The sequence below is a fragment of the Tetrao urogallus genome, assembly GCF_951394365.1.
Source record: "Tetrao urogallus genome assembly, chromosome: 3".
Taxonomy (NCBI): domain Eukaryota; kingdom Metazoa; phylum Chordata; class Aves; order Galliformes; family Phasianidae; genus Tetrao; species Tetrao urogallus.
In genome coordinates, this window is record NC_136815.1 from 80,064,314 (window position 1) to 80,082,624 (window position 18,311).

At 36.0% G+C, this 18,311-nt stretch overlaps 1 protein-coding gene across 1 annotated transcript in view; it reads left to right on the forward strand.

The window, feature by feature from the left end:
* The window catches only part of EXOC2 (exocyst complex component 2), a gene marked incomplete at both ends in the record, with an annotated part of 118,280 nt that overhangs the window by 15,724 nt on the left and 84,245 nt on the right, over positions 1-18,311 (forward strand). The window contains 3 exons of the mRNA XM_079533953.1: positions 1,159-1,272; positions 6,420-6,544; positions 17,768-17,848. Coding sequence (XP_079390079.1) covers positions 1,159-1,272; positions 6,420-6,544; positions 17,768-17,848 — 320 coding nt within the window. The remainder of the gene's footprint in view (positions 1-1,158; positions 1,273-6,419; positions 6,545-17,767; positions 17,849-18,311) is intronic.

The following is an 18,311-nucleotide window of genomic DNA, read 5'->3' on the forward strand; positions in this document are numbered from 1 at the left end:
ATTTTGGCTACAGACAGAAATAGCTTCCTAACAAATAATCACTTTGCAGCCCATTCAGGTAGTTTCTTGTACACTTCTAATGTAATTTCCAATACCAGATTCTGGATTGACTCCCATCCCCCAGGTTTGATCTTGAATGCAAGATACTGCAGTTTTGCATTCATGTCTAAAGTACTTTGTATAGCAGAATTCACCTAGCTTGTGAACATCAGAGAGGAATTTTATTGACTTCCTGATCTGAAAATGAAATAACAAAGCTTTAAAGTACTTTGGCAAAATTAGTTTCTGAAAATTGGATATAACTGGTGGTAAAGAACAGAGTGGTAAGTGCATTTGGTGATATATTAAGTGTGCTTAGTGGAATTAATAAACTTGGTGAATTAATTACACTTGCTGGGCCAAGTGTTATGTGTGTGTCTGGACTGAGAAAAATATTGTTGTGTTTTCATCACAAGTGATTTAACTTTTTTTTTATTCTACTGACTTAAAACAAATGAATTATATTTGCTTTGTGAGTATCTTCAAAACTGCTTGTAATTTGAAAACTGACATTGCAGAATTCGGCTTTCACAAGCAGTTGGCTCACAGGCTATCTCTGCATTGTAAGACTGACTAAAAACAAATGGACTCCTGCTGCAAATTGGTTGGCCTCTAGACAGGGATGATGCAAGATCACTTACAAGCAGTAAACCTGATGATGTCCTGTCGTGTTGGATAGAAACTAGTTCATAGATTATAGAGAATATTTTGATTTACTCTACTTGGAATAGATATTTCCCTTTTTAAAGGGTAGAGTTGACTTAAAATATATTCAGCATTAATGGTCTCTTGCTTGGATATCAGTAGTATCATAGTGAGTTTGTCCTGTTTTCTGAATGCAGCAGTTCTTTCTTTTTAAAAATATTTTGCATACAGTGCTTTCTTTCGTATGCATAGTGGTAAAATCAAAATGATAGAAGAGGTTTTACTTAGTTTAGATTTCAATCTTTTCTTTCCCAGTCATACTGTGTCTGAAATACCAGATTTATTTTTAACTGTGAATTGCAAGTTTGTATTTACATTTTGTTGGAATTTGAGCTGCTGTTTTATGCAACTTTTTAAACTGTAAACAATTCATCATAATGTCTCTTACTGAAATAATGAGTATTCATTTTTCAGAGGCAGATTTCCTCAAAAAGATTTAGAGATGCTGTTCCCTGGGATGAGTGCTGATTTCACTAGTGAAAACTTCTCTGCTGCATGGTACCTGATTGAGAACCATTCAACAACAAGGTTTGTTGCTACTGTATGAATAATTGCTTTAATAACATCAAATAGATTTTCTTGTATAGTAGATGTGCCATTGGTGATTGACATTAAAGTCACATACCTGTAATCTCTGCTGTCTGTGGTATTTCTGTTTGGCTTTAGACTGGAATCAACAAGGACTGCTTGCTCAATGTGTTCACAATGGAATGTCTGTTTTAACCAGACTTGATTTGTGGCCTAATTTTTTTTTCTGTGTGAGATGGCAGTTGCCTTGCTTCGGATTTGAATACCTTTATGAACAAAGAAATTAAGTAACATGGATTTGAGTGGAAATTCCAGATGCTAACTTGTGACTAGAGGCTCAGGATGAGGATGATAAACAGACTAAGAGTAAAACTGTTAGTGATATCCATCAGCTTTAAGTTAATTCCTATGGGAAATGCTTCAGTGGGAAAAAGATGGACCACTGAGTAAATTTTGGGTGTAGGTCTTAAGAATCTTGACAATTCTTCATTATTATATCTCGTACACAGTAATGTGTGCTTACACAGATACCTTAAACGTATATGTCTGCATGTGTGAGTTATGAAACTTCTGTTTGCTGGTGTTCAGATAATTCTTGAAGCCATTTTTACTGGAGGATGAATTTTGCTTTCCATTGAGTATTCTGATCAGCAGTCTGAAGGGAAGTACCATGTTGCAAATTTATTTCATTGTGTAATTTTAAGATCAGATGGTTTGGTGTTTTGTTTTGTTTTTGCAAGGGGGAAGGACTGTGTTTTGGTTTGTTCTAAGAGCTCAAAAATATCTCCATTGATCTACTTGGGAAATAATTTAATTTACTCTTAATTTATGGTAGATAAAGGAGTCAAAACAATGAGAGGTCATTGTTACCTAATATACACACAAAGATGGCATCTTTTGAAATAAGTAACAGTAGGGTGATTTAATTGTGTTTAACACAACAAAATGGCTTTCAGGTTTTTATAAAGCTGAGAAGACAATACAGTAAGAAAGAACAATCAACTTTTGATGTGTTTTTAAGAAGTTTGCTGTAAGCTTTGCCCTTCTGTTGCTCACTTATGTGGGTAGCCCTAAATCTGCCAAGAGAGATGTAGGACAAAGTGATTGCAAAGCTCTGGGTACAAAGATGAAGAACGTGGGGGCCCAGGTATTTTCTTTGATTTACAGGTGAAGCGTAGAAAGATTGAGTAGTAGTGGAAGCATCCTGTAGGTTCACAGCTGGTTGTAGAACTAGTTTCAGAGGTGGCATTTTCACTTCTATTACTTCTATAGCCATGAACTTTCTATTGATGAATAAGGACTGTCAGTGAGAAATGTGATTCATCTGAAATAATGAAAGGGAAACGTTTTTTGCCAGTGGGTTTGCAGTTTGTGACAAAACCTTCAAATTAGAAATGTCAGGGAATTGTGATAGCAGCTTGCAGATAACTGAAGGTACAGAGATCAGAGTGCTGCATGGATGGAACTGAGAGAGCTGCTGAGAAAGTCAAAACCAACTGAAAGTGCCCAGCTTCAAGTGACTTTACATGCTTACAATCTGGGAAACAAATAAGGGGAGCTCTAGCTCCACATGTAGATTTAGACAAGAACATTACTGGAGTAAAATGGGGTAACCCTGGGGTTCTGTGATGGATACAAACAGGCTTTCTGGGGAAGATGCCTGGGGAAAAAATGGCAAGGACTTGACCTTTGTGAATGAGCAACTTGAAAATATTCTTTCATAGCGGAATGGGTAGCAGGATGGTTGAGTGCTGGCTGAAGAGACCAGGAAAGGTGACATTACAGTAAGATGAAGGAGTAAACAAAATAATGTTTAATTGACTTGAGATACTCTCTCACCATAGAGCTCGCCCTGCTTCTTGTAGAAGATTTTAACCTCCATGATATTTCCTGGAAGGGCAGCATAGTGGGATGCAAAGCAAGTCTTTGTGGAAAGCTATGGGAATGACCCAGAGTTAGGTGATGGTAGTACAATGACCTGGTGTTTGAAACATGCCATAAATACTAGTTAGCAGTCCAGTAAAAAAACATCCTCTGAAGTGTGTCAGCAAGACTGTGTTTTATAAGGTATGAGGATAAATAGTCTCACTGGCATTGTTTTAAGTGTCAATTAAATTGTTCTGCCTAATTTTGACCTCTGCTTCAGGAAGGGTGGTAGCTGATCCACAAGAACAGAATTATGTAAATATTTGCATATATAGTGTGAATGAATTAAGTGCTCTTAGGAAGTAAATAAAATTACTATGAAATGCTGTTCTGAAAGACATAGACAGTTCAAGGGTAGATAGCAGTTGTTCCTGGTTTACTAAGAATAAAACAGTAAGGTTGGATGAAGATTAGAAACAGTAGTAGATGGCTTAAACCCTACAAGCAAGAAACTTTGAAAGCTGTGGAATCACCGCCGCTGGAAGCTGAGATCTGATTTGACCTGTGCATGTCATAGATGATTAAGCTACATTTAAGGATGCTGATTAAAAAAAAAAAAAATTGATTCTTATTACCATGGCATATAAGCAGCAGTATAATGTAATGATTATATCTCTAATAAGAGAAGGTGTCAGCAAAAACACTGATTTTGCTAATGATCAGTACTATTAATTGATATTACCTTGTCTGGTCCTATTTTACCCCATACTACACCAAAAAGTCCATTGTCATCTTAACATGAAGCTTCCTATTAAGAAATATTTCAATGTTGTTTGGTTGTTTTTTGTCTGTTTTTTTGTTTTCAAGTATCTGCATAAATTTTTAATCTTACTTGGGGAGGGGGGGAGGGGGAAACACCATTCAATTTTTCTTTGAATATCAACAGCTTTTAAGTCATGGTCACCTCAGTCTAGTAAAATAATAAGATTCATATTGTTCTAGAAAACTTTAAATTTTAGTATTGAAAATTCAGAAAGTTTGGAAACATTAAATAGAAGAATGATTCAAAAGATAGGATAAATCTAATCATGTTTTGAGTCTAACTGTATCTTTAAGAAACAATTTTTTTTTCCCACTTCAGAGTGTCTAATTTTAGAAATATTCTGTTGCTATTAATTTGAATTATCTGCCATGTATAATTTGTGCTGCTGTACAGGAAATACAGAGGAAAGATTTAGTTCTTGTCCTCTGTGTAACCTCAGGTGTTGGAAGGGCTAAATGTGTGGTGCACTGATGTTTTGGTTAGCTTATGTATGTTTTTTCCTTTAAGGAAATTCTTTTTAAGTAATCAAAATAGCATCTTTTTTTTTTTTTTCCCAGCAACAGCCTGACAAATATAAATAAACTATTTAGACATACAATTAGACCATCAGATAATATGAAACAGTGCTTAAAAAGGATTCCATACAGATTTTTGTTAGTTTGAAAAAGCTGGTGGTAAGTACTTCTTGTATGCCCAGGTGGACTAATCCAGTCATTGAGTAATGTACTTTCTGACCAGCAGATAGAAACAGGAAATAAAGCAAAAATGTTGTGACATTGCTGGTATAAAAAGTAAAGTGCACCAGTGTTCTTTTTTTATCCCTCTGCAGGTGGTGATAGCTTTCTTACTGCCTGATCTAAAGTTTTGTTTTGTTTTTTTGTTACCATATCTTCTACCACAGTTTCAAATGGACAAAGGCTATTGGTGGAATTGCTGTATATCTTAATTTCCTTATTTCATTGTTTTCCTCTGCACCCAGATGTATGGTGTAGTTATTACATTTGAATTTTTTTGTATTAGGGAGATGGGTTTGTCCTGCAGGTAGGATAAAAGGCTTTTTAAAGGTGAAAATCATGTGTTTGCATTTCTGATCTTCTTTGTCACTGTGCTTTTATAATGAATCTAGGAACGTAACTAATGAGAAAAAATTCTTCACTCAGAGGTTGGGAAGGCACTGGCACAGGCTGTCTAGGGAAGTTATGGATGCACCATTGTATAATCAAGATGCTATAATTGCAATATAGTTGTTTAATCAACAGATATCAAGATGTTGTAATCACAATATAATCGAGAGAATCAAGCAAGGTAGACAACGATCACAAAGAGAATAAGCGGAAGAGCTTACCCTTTGGCTGAGCTCACCAGAAGACACCAAGAGAGGGGACCTCCAGAAGAGATCCTTCCCCTCTGGTAGCCAGCTCTTAAATAGGTCTAGGAGGGCTGGAGCCAGGCTCCCCCCCTTCCGGCAGCACAGCTGAATTGCCTTCACCTGTGCTCCTCTGGCTGACTCATGGCTCGCCTCAGGTAATTAATCAGAGGTTCAGGCCGTGACTCAGCAGTTCCCATACAACCATACTTGGAAGTGTTCAACAACAGACTTAAGAGGCTCCTGGGCAGCCTGATCAAGTGGTTGGCAACCCTGCCCATGGCAGAAGGGTTGGGCCTAGACGATCATAGAGGTCCCTTGCAACCCACGCCATTCAATGATTCCATGCTATTGCAGCTACTTGTGAATTATAAAAACGTGAAATCAAATATGAACTGGAAATAGTCTAGAAATATTAGGAAGCTAAGGCAAAAAGAAACCTGTTACATAAATAATAAGTTGAATAGTAGTATTGTACTTTCAAGCCTCCTAAAAAAAAAATAAATAATAAAAATCAGTGGGCCTCGACAAAAAACACTTGATTTCATGACGCAGGAATCCATTCAGTTTTTCTATATGTTTGCACCAGTATTATCTTCAATTCTGAGCTATATTTGCAAATTAGCATGAAAATATTAAAGCAATTCAGAAAATGTAAACGTTTTGTGGACTAATCTGTACTTAAACAAATGTCAATATTAAAGAAACCTCTAATATTGCAGTAGTCAGTATAGTGTACTAAGTGATTTACTATCTCCTATTTCATGCAATAAAGGCAGTTAGCTAAGAGCAGTAATGCGTACTTAGAAGAAATTTCCTAACTAGTTTGTGCCATAAAAATTGAATTTCATCGCATGCAATTGGAGTCTTCCATTTAAGATTAAAAACTAAACTAAAAAAAAAAGAATCCACGGTGTTTCAGGCTAAGAGTAAATAGTGATTGTCATGAATCAAACTAGTTAGTAATTGCTCTCTTTAGCAGTTCATGCAGCAGTAGCTGTCTTTATTTTCCAAGTAACTTGTTCTCTTTATTCATTAGATGACCTTCTTTGTTGTTTGAATGCCATGATGCGTTTTGGTTTTTCTTTTCAGTTTTGATCAGCTCAAAATGGCTGTTGTGAACTTGAAGAAACAAGCCAATAAGAAAAATGAGGGGAGTCTGGCTTATGTGAAAGGAGGTCTCAGCACATTTTTTGAAGCACAAGATGCTCTGTCAGGTAAATTTTACTTAGTACATATGGAATAAATGAAAAGTTTGTATCTGCATGTGTGGTTGAATTTAATATTAAAAACATTGTTCTTTGCAGTCTTTTCTGGAAGCATACAAGTCTGATCTCTATGTTACTTTGATCACAAGCTGAGACAGGCTAGCTCATTGCTAGGGTATATTTGCAAATGGTGGCACCAAAAGTATGACAGGAATTGAAGATGTTTTTTGAAACTATATCCCACAAATGCAGAAAAGTGAGGAAATGTGGAACAAGAGATGTTATATGTTTTACAGACTACAGCAACGTAAAAGCTTCTATTCCATGATGCCTTATCCCATAATCAGACTGTATTATTTATATGAAAATTTAGTACCCACAGATTTAGGAAATTTTTCCACCTTTAGATTCTGTTTACCACAGGAAAAATAGCACACTAAGGAGATTACATCAGTTGTCTTTCTCTGTATACATAGTTGTGTGTTTGTGTACATGTATTTATGTCTATATGTGTAAATACATCCACATTTACTTGAGACATAAAATGTCTCTCAGGTAAAAGCGTAACTAGATAGGACTACAATACCTGCTGACAAGGACTGTGCTGGCTAAGAATGTGACTCTAGTGGGCCATTTCCAATAGCTTTGATGTTTACTACAATGCAGCACACGTGTATAGTATAACTATTATTCATAGGTTGCTCTGAAAGTAATGCCTTCTACTTATTTCCACGGAAGCTGGTACAAAAAGAATAACATTGTTTGATCAAGCAAATTCTCATCTACAAAACACTGTTTTTCAATGTAGTCACCACCATTAGCTATGCATTTGTGCCAGCGATGTATAAAAGTCTGCATGCTGTGCTCATAAAAAATTTTCTCCGGTGGAGGTGACCTACTGATGCTGTCGCCACTGCTGAAACACACAGCCTACCGCCTCACTGTGTTGACATCTGATGTTCTGCATAAATATTCAGCAAGGGTCAACAAATGTCAATGGGTGCCACTTTTTCCACATAGAGGAATTCATATCTTTGCTTCATATGAACTTCTGTGTTGCACTGTTTTGTCAGGTTGCCCCTCTGCCGTCATCTGTCACACGGCAATAAAATGAAATGGAGCATCAGTGGGAAGGTTCAACGTGTATTGCCGTGTCATCGGCATCCACCACTGATATTGTGGGCCAGCATCATAAACTAGGAGGTATTACTTTCAGAGCAGCCCTCGTATATTGAAGGATTTCCATTTTTGATCCTGTATTATGGGTACCATAGACTAAGTAAACTTGTATCCATCTCTTCATAGCTTCACTCAAGCTACCACTTCTGTTGGTTTTGAGAACACTGCTTTGGATAAATACTGCTTTTCTGTTGACCTACTTAGAGGCCACTCACTAACCGTCTGATAGCTACTTCTGTGTCTCAGAGAGAAGGGAAAGAAGTGCTGTTTCACTTGATGTTCCACTCATAGTCCTGCCCAAGATTAAAATGTGTGGCATGCCCTTCAGATGACAGTATTTTCCCAAGTGGCCAATAGCGTTTGTCTATCCACCTAATTTAGTCATTCTTAGATAATAACTTCTTTTCCACAGGTGCAGATGTGCATGCTTTGATAGGAAAGATCTCATTTTAAGAAATCTGACAACTCTTCTCACAACAGATCTTAACTTCTTAATATCTCTGTTACCCTATCCAGAACTGACCTAATATAGGTCAGCTTTGAAAACCGTGGCCTAAATTTAGATAAGACTTCAGTAACAGAAGAGAAGAATTGAAGGTTTTGGTAGAAATAGTAAAGGTGGTAATCGTATGAGAAGACATGAGGAAGAATGTGTATGTGGCATTTTTTAACTCTGTTTTTAACCAATTTTTTATTAAATGCTAAGAATTCAAACTGATATTAGGCTATTTTTAAGGGGATTTCTTCAGCATCTTGGAAACCCAAAGTGCTACTTTTTTGCAATAGTTAAAAATCCTAAATTATCCTCAACATTAAAATGTGATTTGTTTCTCACATCCAAATCTATTAAATACTCCCGAGGGTACTGAGTTAGTTTTATTTCCCAATAGTTACTGGTATGGAAAAAAAGCAGTGCTGGTGAATATGTGTTATTTTCTAAGATTATTTTTTGGACTAGTGAAGGCTTAGTAGCATTTACAGAAAGTGAATGCAAATCATAAATATTGTGGCTTTTCTAGAAAGGACACAATTTTTTTTTCTTGTCCCGTCTATTAAAATAGAGGCTTCTTGTCTTTGTAAACTGCTTGACTGATAAATAGAGAGGCCAAGCAGCTGTTTGGAATGCAAAAAAAAAAAAAAAATACTAATGAAATAATAGAGAAAGCAAACTAATTTATTTCACTAAATGCTCTGTCTTGAATTTTAAATTTTGATAGATGTAATAGTGTTTGGCATCTCTTATCCATGTTTATGTTACCTAAAATTAGAGTTTATCCATGTAGTCCTTCAAATGAATTACGAACTTAAAAATTTGGGATGATTCATGGTTGGTGCCACTTTTCATCTGTAACCAGTGTCTTGTTTTGTCTTCCTCGCAGTGATCCCCCTTACATATTCAAAAGGAAGCAGACGTGTATCCTGAGTTGTTGTAAATGTTGAATTAAAATAGTACTAAGAAAGAAAGAGAATGACTTTGACGTTGTAAAAGAAATTTGGGGACTTCAGATCTTAATATGTTATACATTCAAAGCTATAACACTGGAATTCAAGGAATATAAAAACCAATGCAGTCTTTAGTTGTTAACTTCTGAGACTAAATTGTTCATGAGAATGCACTGAAGGTCACAACTGTCTTCTCTGGTATTTTAACATGCATTTTTCTTTTGAGATTTCCTATTAATTGGCAAATGAAGAAGTGTTTTGGATTCTTTTCAGTCTAAATAAGCTTATTGTATTTGAATTTCAGGTTTCTAGTTCAGAACTACTTGTTTGCCCTTTCTTCCCCCACATGCAGAATGTTATTGAGGGAATTTAACTGGAAAAAAAAATTACATCTTTTGAGAGAGCTCTATTGTTAAAAGGAGCTAATTTGGATGTCAAGAGTGTTCCAGTAGCAGCAAGAAAAATGGAAATCTTTGACACCATCACCCAGCTTTCATGCCAGATGTCATGGCTTTTCTCCAAAGTGTTTTGTTACTACATTTTCCTCAAAGGATAAGTGCAAAGAATTCAGGATGAGCATTGCTAAAATTGTTTCTGGAGGAATAGGTCAGATGCAAAATTAAAAACAAGCAAAATCAAAAGAAGAGCAAACAAGATACCTTCTAGGCAAGTAACTATTGAATTCAAGCTCTTTAGCAAAAGAATAATTAATTAAAAGTTCCAGTATATTCTGACTACACAGTATTTGTACGAGGTAATATCATGCCATTTTTCTGTTCACACACAAGAGTGAATTTGTTTTATTTTGTAATTTAGAAAAATGCCCCTAGAATTTGTATCTGCATAAAGCTGCATCAATATTAGTTTGTTTGAAAACTGTAAGCTGACTTTGTCACAAGCTGCTAGGAACACAGCCTCCATTCGATGAACTTTCATTGTTGCATGAGCATAGAACTGTTGCAGATGGAAAGTGTCTGAAGGGAAGACCATTCTGTCAGTTTTCCAGTGAAGTTTAAATGCCCTGAACTGCCTGGGATTCGATTTCAGTTGTTGTTTTATCTTTTTTTTAATTGTAATTATTCAATTTCTTTGGGAAGATATTCTAAAATCATACATGTTCTCTGAAAAGAACATGTTGATGGGGAAGAACATTTAGAAGAATTTAAGCATTCAGTTTTCCTCTTCAGATACCCTAGAATGATTCTTTCCCAATGACTATGCCTTATAAACTGTAGATCAGTTCCATTTCTCTGTGGTATTTTGTTGTGTAGCAGAGCAGTCAGTGTGTTGTTATTTCTCTTCGTTCTCTCTGCTTTGTTGGTATAGGATGTTACTTTTTGTAGGGAGCCCACTTGTTTTACGGTTTCATATTCATCTATTTGCACATCTGTTTGTATGTGGTTTTTTAACTCATACACTGTGAACAAAGCAAATATAAGAACTCATGTAAGAAAGGGTTTGTTAAGAAAATAAGCGGTTGAATAGGCCAGAAGCCTTGTTTGTTTGGTTTAATTTCTTGGAAAATAGAATTGCCTTATCAGATCCTCATGTCTCACTGTCTGCTAGCTTAGCTGACAGTTTGACAGTGATTGTGTCGCAGCAGAGATGTTCAACAGGAAGTTTGTTTCGTCAGCTGAAGGGAGCTGTAAGCTGAGCTGAAGGGGACTGGGCACCTCAGCTTGACCCACTTGTCAGCATCACAGAGTTCAGCTGATTTATTTCCCGTAATTCTAATTGCAGCCTAGAAAGCAGCATTCCTAAAAGCGCTACTGTTTATATCCTCGTAGAGACATAGTGTTTTACTGCCATAAGCAAATTGTGTTCCAATTTGCTTATGAATCCTCTGGAATCCTCTGGAAAGCTAGAAAATGGATGAACTTTGAATGTACTTCTCCAAAAGGGCTTTAGAAACCTTAGGCTGCAGTGCTTCTTTTTATTTTAGTGACAGTAAAAAATAAATAAATAAACAAATAATGGCCACTTTAATTGCCCAATTCCGTAGAAACGTGCCAGTATGACATTCATATTGGCAAATAAAGACAATGCAGCGTGCTCTTCAAAGTGTGGATATCTACAACGAATTTGAGCTTTAAATTCAGTACTTCTTTAGACATAAGCATTTGATTAAACCAAATTCAAACACATGATTAGCACCCGAGTCATACAGCTGAATTTAAAAAGCTAGAATATGTCTGTGTTCAGTGTTTTTAGTGTGGCATTGCTGTTTATGTTATCGTCTCCCTCCTGCTTCAAGCAATGGAATATAGGTTTCATAGAGTAAGAACAATTATTCCTGGTAATTTTCAATATGGAAATTTGTAGAGAACAAGAAAGAGTGGGGCTGTGGAAACAAGCAGCCTGTGATAAGCTTGGATGCTGTGTGTATGCCATATATCTGACAGCACATCACCCACCTCAGAGTTACAGTTCATGTGTGTGCATGTGCTCAACAGTAGATGCAGCTTACATGATTTAAGAATTAAGATCCTGCCTCTGAGTAGCCATGAAGCAATAGCTCATATGCTCAGGAGTTCACCATGTAGTTTTCCAAGGGGTACTCATGTCTGAAGGTTTAAGGTATTTGTGCCACATTATATGTATGCTGAATAAGAAGCAATTGCACTCTCATTACCATATATTTTGTATTTGTGTTTATGGGAATTATTGATCAGCTAGGCACAATGGGAAAATGAATTGTTTCTCATTACAGTTTCTTGAAAACTTATTACTGCAATGCTAAACATAGCAAGGAAAACATGAGCTTGCAATGAACAATGCCTACTGAGATAAAGATGACCTGATAAAGGTTTTCCTGTCAAACAAGTAAATGGTGATAGGTAGTTTAGTGTCAAATGGGTGCTTTCTCTTTATACAATACCTACAATGAATTTCTGCAGTAGACGAATTCTTCTATTAACATAATCTTCATAAAAAGTAAGGTTCTAGCACAGCATTTTCTAACAATTTTTTTCAGTGTCTCAAGCAAGAAGGTAGTATGATTAGAACAAGTGAAAAATAGGAATAGTCTCTGTCCACAGAAAGTTTCTGTTGCCCAAGCCTGTACCTGTTTTTACGGTAAATGCTCATACTTTTAGAGAAGTAAGCTGGTAACAGTAACTACTAGCAGAATTTCTCCAAATAGATGAAGTCATGACAGTTTTTAGCTGTCTGTTGTGTTCTGTGAATCTGGGGTTGTTGCCTGGGGTTGTTGCGGCCAAAGTGCAGGACCCAGCATTTGTCCTTGTTGACACTCATCCCAATGGCTTCAGCCCAGCTATCCAGCCTGTCCAGATCTTTCTGTAGGGCCTTGCTACCCCCAGGCAGATCGACACTTCCAGCCAACTTGGTGTCATCCACAAACTTACTGAGGGTGCACTCAGTGCCCTCATGCAGGTCATCAATAAAGGTATTGAAGAGGACAGGCAGCTTGTGCCAGCACCTCACCACTCTCTGTGAAGAACTTCCCCCTGATGTCTAATCTAAATCTACCTTCCTTTAGTTTAAAACCATTCCTCCTCATCCTATCACTATCTATCCATGAAAAAAGTTGATTTCCCTCATGTTTATAAATATTAAATATTGGAAAGCCTCAGTGAGGTCTCCTCGCAAACTTCCCTTTTCCAGGCTGAACAAGCCCAGTTCCTTCAGCCCATCTTCATAGGAGAGGTTCTCCAGGCCTTTCAGTCATCCTTGTTGGTTTCCTCTGGACCCTCTCCAAAAGAGGAACACGAAGATTATAGCAGTTTTCATGCTCTAAAATTGTCAAGTATCCTGGTGTGGGCCCGGGTCCAGTCCTTGAATCTTAGTTGATCTAAGGATGGCTAATAAACCCTGTTTTGAGGTCTGTTTTTGAAGTATTTGCCTGAAAATGTCACACTTGCTTATATATAATCCTCTGTGAGGTCTGTTAACTTTTCTCTCGCATTGTTGTTAAACAACATTTGGTCACTTATTTGCATAAAACTTCCCCTCCTGGCTCTGTGCCTTAGTTTTGTGGTTGTTGTTTTTTAATCTTTTGAAATTTTGTTGTGTTGTGTAATTAAACTTGAGAAAGTAAATGCTAGAGAAACAAAATACAAAATGCAATTAAAGAGAATATTACCTTTACTTCAGTTATTTTGTAATTTTGGTTTGGCTTAGTAGTGTTTATCAAAATAAGGCCAAGTTTGCCCTATAATTCACAAAAATATCTGGAAATTCTCTGAAAAAAATTATACTTAGCAGTACAGGCTATTGGCCAGAATAACAAACTTTTCATTATGTAAACCTAAAGAAACTAATGTATTATCACTGCTTCTGACGTGCTATCTTTAAATATTGCATTATGCACTACATATATACACTCCTGTTGAATCTGTTCAGAGGAGTTTTTATCCTATGTATTGGTGCTGTCCTCATCAATGACACTGTTTTGTTCAAATTACGAAAATTGTTACATCCTTCTAAAAAGCAAACCAAAGGCGTTCAGTCATTGCCATGAATGCTGGAAGCATGTTAACATGTGTTCTTCATCCTTCCATTATTGTTCTTTGGTGCCAAATTGTTTATGGTTACCACATGAGATCTTTTGAACTACTTTACTGAGTCAGTCTTTCCTTTCTGTCAATTCTTTTTCTTTCTTCTTTTTTTTTCTTTTTTTTTTTTTTTTTCTTTCTGTGTCTGACTGAAAACCTTTGGTACGTTTTGGGTACTTTTTCTTCTTTAACCATACTTTTGTGCAAAAGGGTTAGATTTTCAGATATGCTAAGTGCATGTATAACCTTTCATCAGAAAATGGTAGAAAAGTTGCATGTGTGTCACTTTGAGATGAGTTAGACTGAAGATGTTTTTAGAATACTACTCTTGGTGTTTAGCTCAAAGTATGTTTTTTAAATATCTAATGAGTAAATCAAGAATGCCTTTTGTGAGTCAGAAATTGTATAACCTTGGAAGCGTAGTTTAATTTGCTACAGATTTACATTTGCCAAGCAGTAAACTGTATCCTTCCTTAGATTAAATAAAATTGTTTTCAACACAAGCAACAATAAATTAATTGCTAGTTTATTTTACTGCAAGGCCTGTGCTGTCGTTTATTTGCCAGGCTGAACTTTGCATATGTTTTGGGGAAAAAAAAATAACCGATTTGAAGAATGTAGTCATAGGCTGAAGATTTTGAGCTCTAAACTTGTCTCTTCACTGTTACAAGTTAGTTATATTGCTGTAGCTGTGAAGCTTGCAAGTCTTTAAATATTCTTACTTAACTGAACAACTTAAGCACATTCAGGCAAAGATAATACAAAACACAGTTAATTTTCTGGCTCTGGTTAAAGCATCTAGACCAGATCCTGTGCTCGTTTATTCTGTGCTACTCACAGTAAAATTTATCAGTAATGGTAAACAGTCTGTCCTAGGTTTCCTACTGTTAATCCAACTAAGACAAGGGTAACTGGTAGTTCAAGAAAAATATCCTGCCCAACCCTCCTTTCTTTAGGTCTCCAAAGGGAGCCCTTCTTACTGTCTATTCATCACTGCCTACAGAATGAAACTGCAGTTGAAGTGGCTAGTGTGGACAATATAAGCTGGCTTTCCATCAGCCCTGTGCTCCTTCCTCTCTGCTGGTATGGCAGTAGTGCAGCCAAGGCAAGGATTAGGCAAGCTCACTAATAAATAAAGAAAACTCCTTTCTTTACCAAGTTAATTTTCCACCAGATTATCTCACCTTTCCTGCACTACAGCCGTGTGATTGGTAGATCCAGCAAAGCATGTAGGTGCAAGTGTTGAAGGCGACTGTCCTAGGCAGCAGCAGCCCACTGCTACATGGACGTGGTCTAAGAAAAAAAAGGACATTTTGAGTATCTCTGTGTTCCTTCCAGTCAGATTATGTCTATGCGTATTTTCCTTGACTGCATAGTGTTTTGCTTGCCTGAACTTCTAACTCAGAGACGTTTTGTCTGATTCTCACAGAAGGAACGTGTACTTTGTTTTTCACTTTGAAAACTTAACTTTTTTTTGTAACCTCACTTTGCCATACGTATGAATGCACTTACTGTGAAATTTGAATACAAAGTGTAAAAATAGCTTAGGTGAAGAAAGTAATATATTAAAGATATAAAAGGAATGCAAATGCAGCAATTCCCTTTTTGTGCACACAGAGTAATGTAGGTAGCTCTACACATTTTATTCTGTATGTTCAAAGATACCTTATTTTAGACAGTGGTCCAAAACTCTCTTGGCTTATCCTGTCTGTTAATATGCCTTTATCTGTACTCCATAGTGCTTTTCACCTCTCTAAAACTTTATACTCTGTTTTTTGTTTGTATTGTTGGCATAATTTTCTGTCTGAGCACATATATGAATTGACTTAATGTGACAGTTTTTCCTACATTTACATCACCAATGTTCTGAAGCTAAGAATCTCAAATACTTCATGCCAAGTGACAGGCTTTAAATGCTACCATGGTGAAAAATGTTACATTCATTTTAAAAGGAAGAAGAGATAATAGTGCTTCTACTGTGTATTTTCATCTCAGGGAAATGTGAAGGAGAACTGCTTGGAGAAGATGAGCTTTAAAAATTTCAGGAACTGGTGAATGATCATGACAGAGGTCTAAATAAGGTTCCTTCAAAATAAAATGAAAAACAATAAACCATGCAGTTCATATCTTAACATTTTTTAAATTGGTAACATGGTAATTCATTCTCTTTCAAAACTTCTTGATCTGCTTATTAAAGGAATATTTTGTGTGCATTTGCAATAAAAGCTGGTTTTGATAGCACTTCAGATGTTACATTTTATCTTGGACATTTTGAGGTGTGTCCCCTTCAGGAGTAAGATTGTAGTTAGCAGTTGCTGCCACATAATTAATTATTCCAAAGTAGTTAATTTTAAAAATCCTTGAAACAATATGTAACTTTTTCTCTTAAATCTACATCCAAGTAGAAGGCATTTTTCAGTAAAACGTTCTATTGAATGAGTTTAAAATATTTAACTTCCTATCATTACACTTTGATACAGTTCCAGTAGTATTTGCAACATTTGGCTTAAAAATTATATGCTTATGTTGTGGTTGCTGTTCTAATGAACATGCCTTTCAGATTTTAATGGCAAAGAGTACAATTGGCTGCACACAAACCCAACTATGCATGTAAATGGAATAATATCATTAGAACCCTTAGTGGTTTTGTTACAAAATTGTGGGTATATTCTTACAGGTAGGTGGTGTTCATGTCATGCATAAAATAATATGCTAATGTTAAGGATACACAATCTGTAGAATAGATTTTTGTTCTTGTTCCTTAAAATGTACTGGGATCTGTTAGTTTCAGTTCAATTTGTTAAAGTGTTGTCTTAAGATCCTAAATCTAGATCATTGGGTTTTTTTGCCTCTAATGAATTAAATAACAAAAATGAAAGTGCTGTCACATTGTCATGAAAGCAAAGCTTATTGAGATCCTATATGTATGATCCATTTGAAGAGTCAAATGACTCTCAAATGAAGAGTCAATTAAGCATTGAAGATAATTGGAATTGTCACTTTTCCTTTTTTCCCCTTTGCTTTTTAAATGAAAATTCTTCCTTTGAGCAAGTTTTGGAGACTCATAAAGAAAAAGCTAACTTCTTTCAGAATAGCCACCTTGTCTCACTGTTCACAGCAGGACTGATGCTATAGGATTGCCTGACTAAGGGTGTGTTCACTTTGTCTTTGGTGTGCATCTACATACCACCAATAAGTAGGGATTCATCCTGTGGGTTGAATTGCAGGAATCGGCTGGAGTACATTAGACATATTCATGGAGTGCGTATCCTGGTGAAGTTTCATCATGGCAGAATTCATTTGAGAAACCTTGCCATGCAAAGTAAACTAAGGCTGAGACAACTGAGAGATTATTTTCAAAACTGTGTCTGTGGTCTGAACTAAAATATATTATTATTCACTTAAAAACAGTGACCAACATCGCTGTTTTCAAGGGTAGATCAACTTCAGATTACTGTATTGAGAAAAAGCAGGCAGTGTGATAGGAGGCTTTTTAGTAGTCTCAATTTTTTCTAAAGCAACAGGAGCTTTTGATTGATAGAGGATTTTACATAGTCTAACAAATTAAAGTTTTTAAGGGGAAATACCATTTTTAAATAATTACTTTATATATGATATATGTAAAATCTGAGTTGGAGTCACTCAGATTCCCTGTGACTATTTTTTGTAGCCTTTAATTATTGGAAATTCCTTTTCACTGTGACCAGCATACAAATTTTGCTCTGCAGACTGTAACTATTTTGTGCTTGAATTGTGCTTACTTTCCAGATTACTAGATGATTAATACTTATACAACGAGATAGCAAAATGCAATTGTTTTGCCTCCCTGACCTCCTTTTTCTCTTGAGCATTAGAGATTTGTTGAAGAATGTAGAGTAAATCTGTGTTAAAGTAATGGTTAAAATTCTGCAGTGTCTGGCTCTGAGCCTTGTCCTCCACTAGGCTCTGCTGCCATGAAACGTTTGTATTTTTTATGTTTAACAAGAAAAATAACACTTTATATTGAATTTTAAAAAATGTTTAGAAGTGTCACTTTGATGTAATGTATTCCCACCTATTAAAATGTTCTGCATTTTAACTAGACACTTTATTCCAGCAATCCATCAAAAACTGGAAGCGGATGGAACGGAAAAAGTAGAAGGATCCATGACGCAAAAACTGGAGAATGTTCTGAACAGTAAGTTTTGTCCTTCCAGCAGCAACTATTTCTGGATGTTGGACTTTCTAACAAGCTTTACTATATTCCTCAGAATATGGTAGAATGTAGAAAACAGTACATTCTCTCTTGCTGTTTCTTGTTTGATGTAGCTATTCTAGGGGCAATGGAACACCTTTTGAATAAGTGGCAGTTTTTGCCATGACCATCAGTGGTCAAAATAAAGAAGTTTAGAGCATTTTCTTTAAATTAATTTTGGTTGTATCTCAGTTACAAGCGTACAAAGAAAACAGCAGAGATATTATGCATAGCTGGAGCCGTAGAAGGATGAGCTAAGCCAAGTACTGAGATCGTAAGACGTTTGAGCAAGAGGGAAAAAAAAACAAACTGTTTGCAGAAACAAGATCTGTTAACAGAATCTTTCTCACTTTGTGTTATCATTTAGACTACTTGGAACTAGCATTTGTTTTAGAAACTTTGAAAA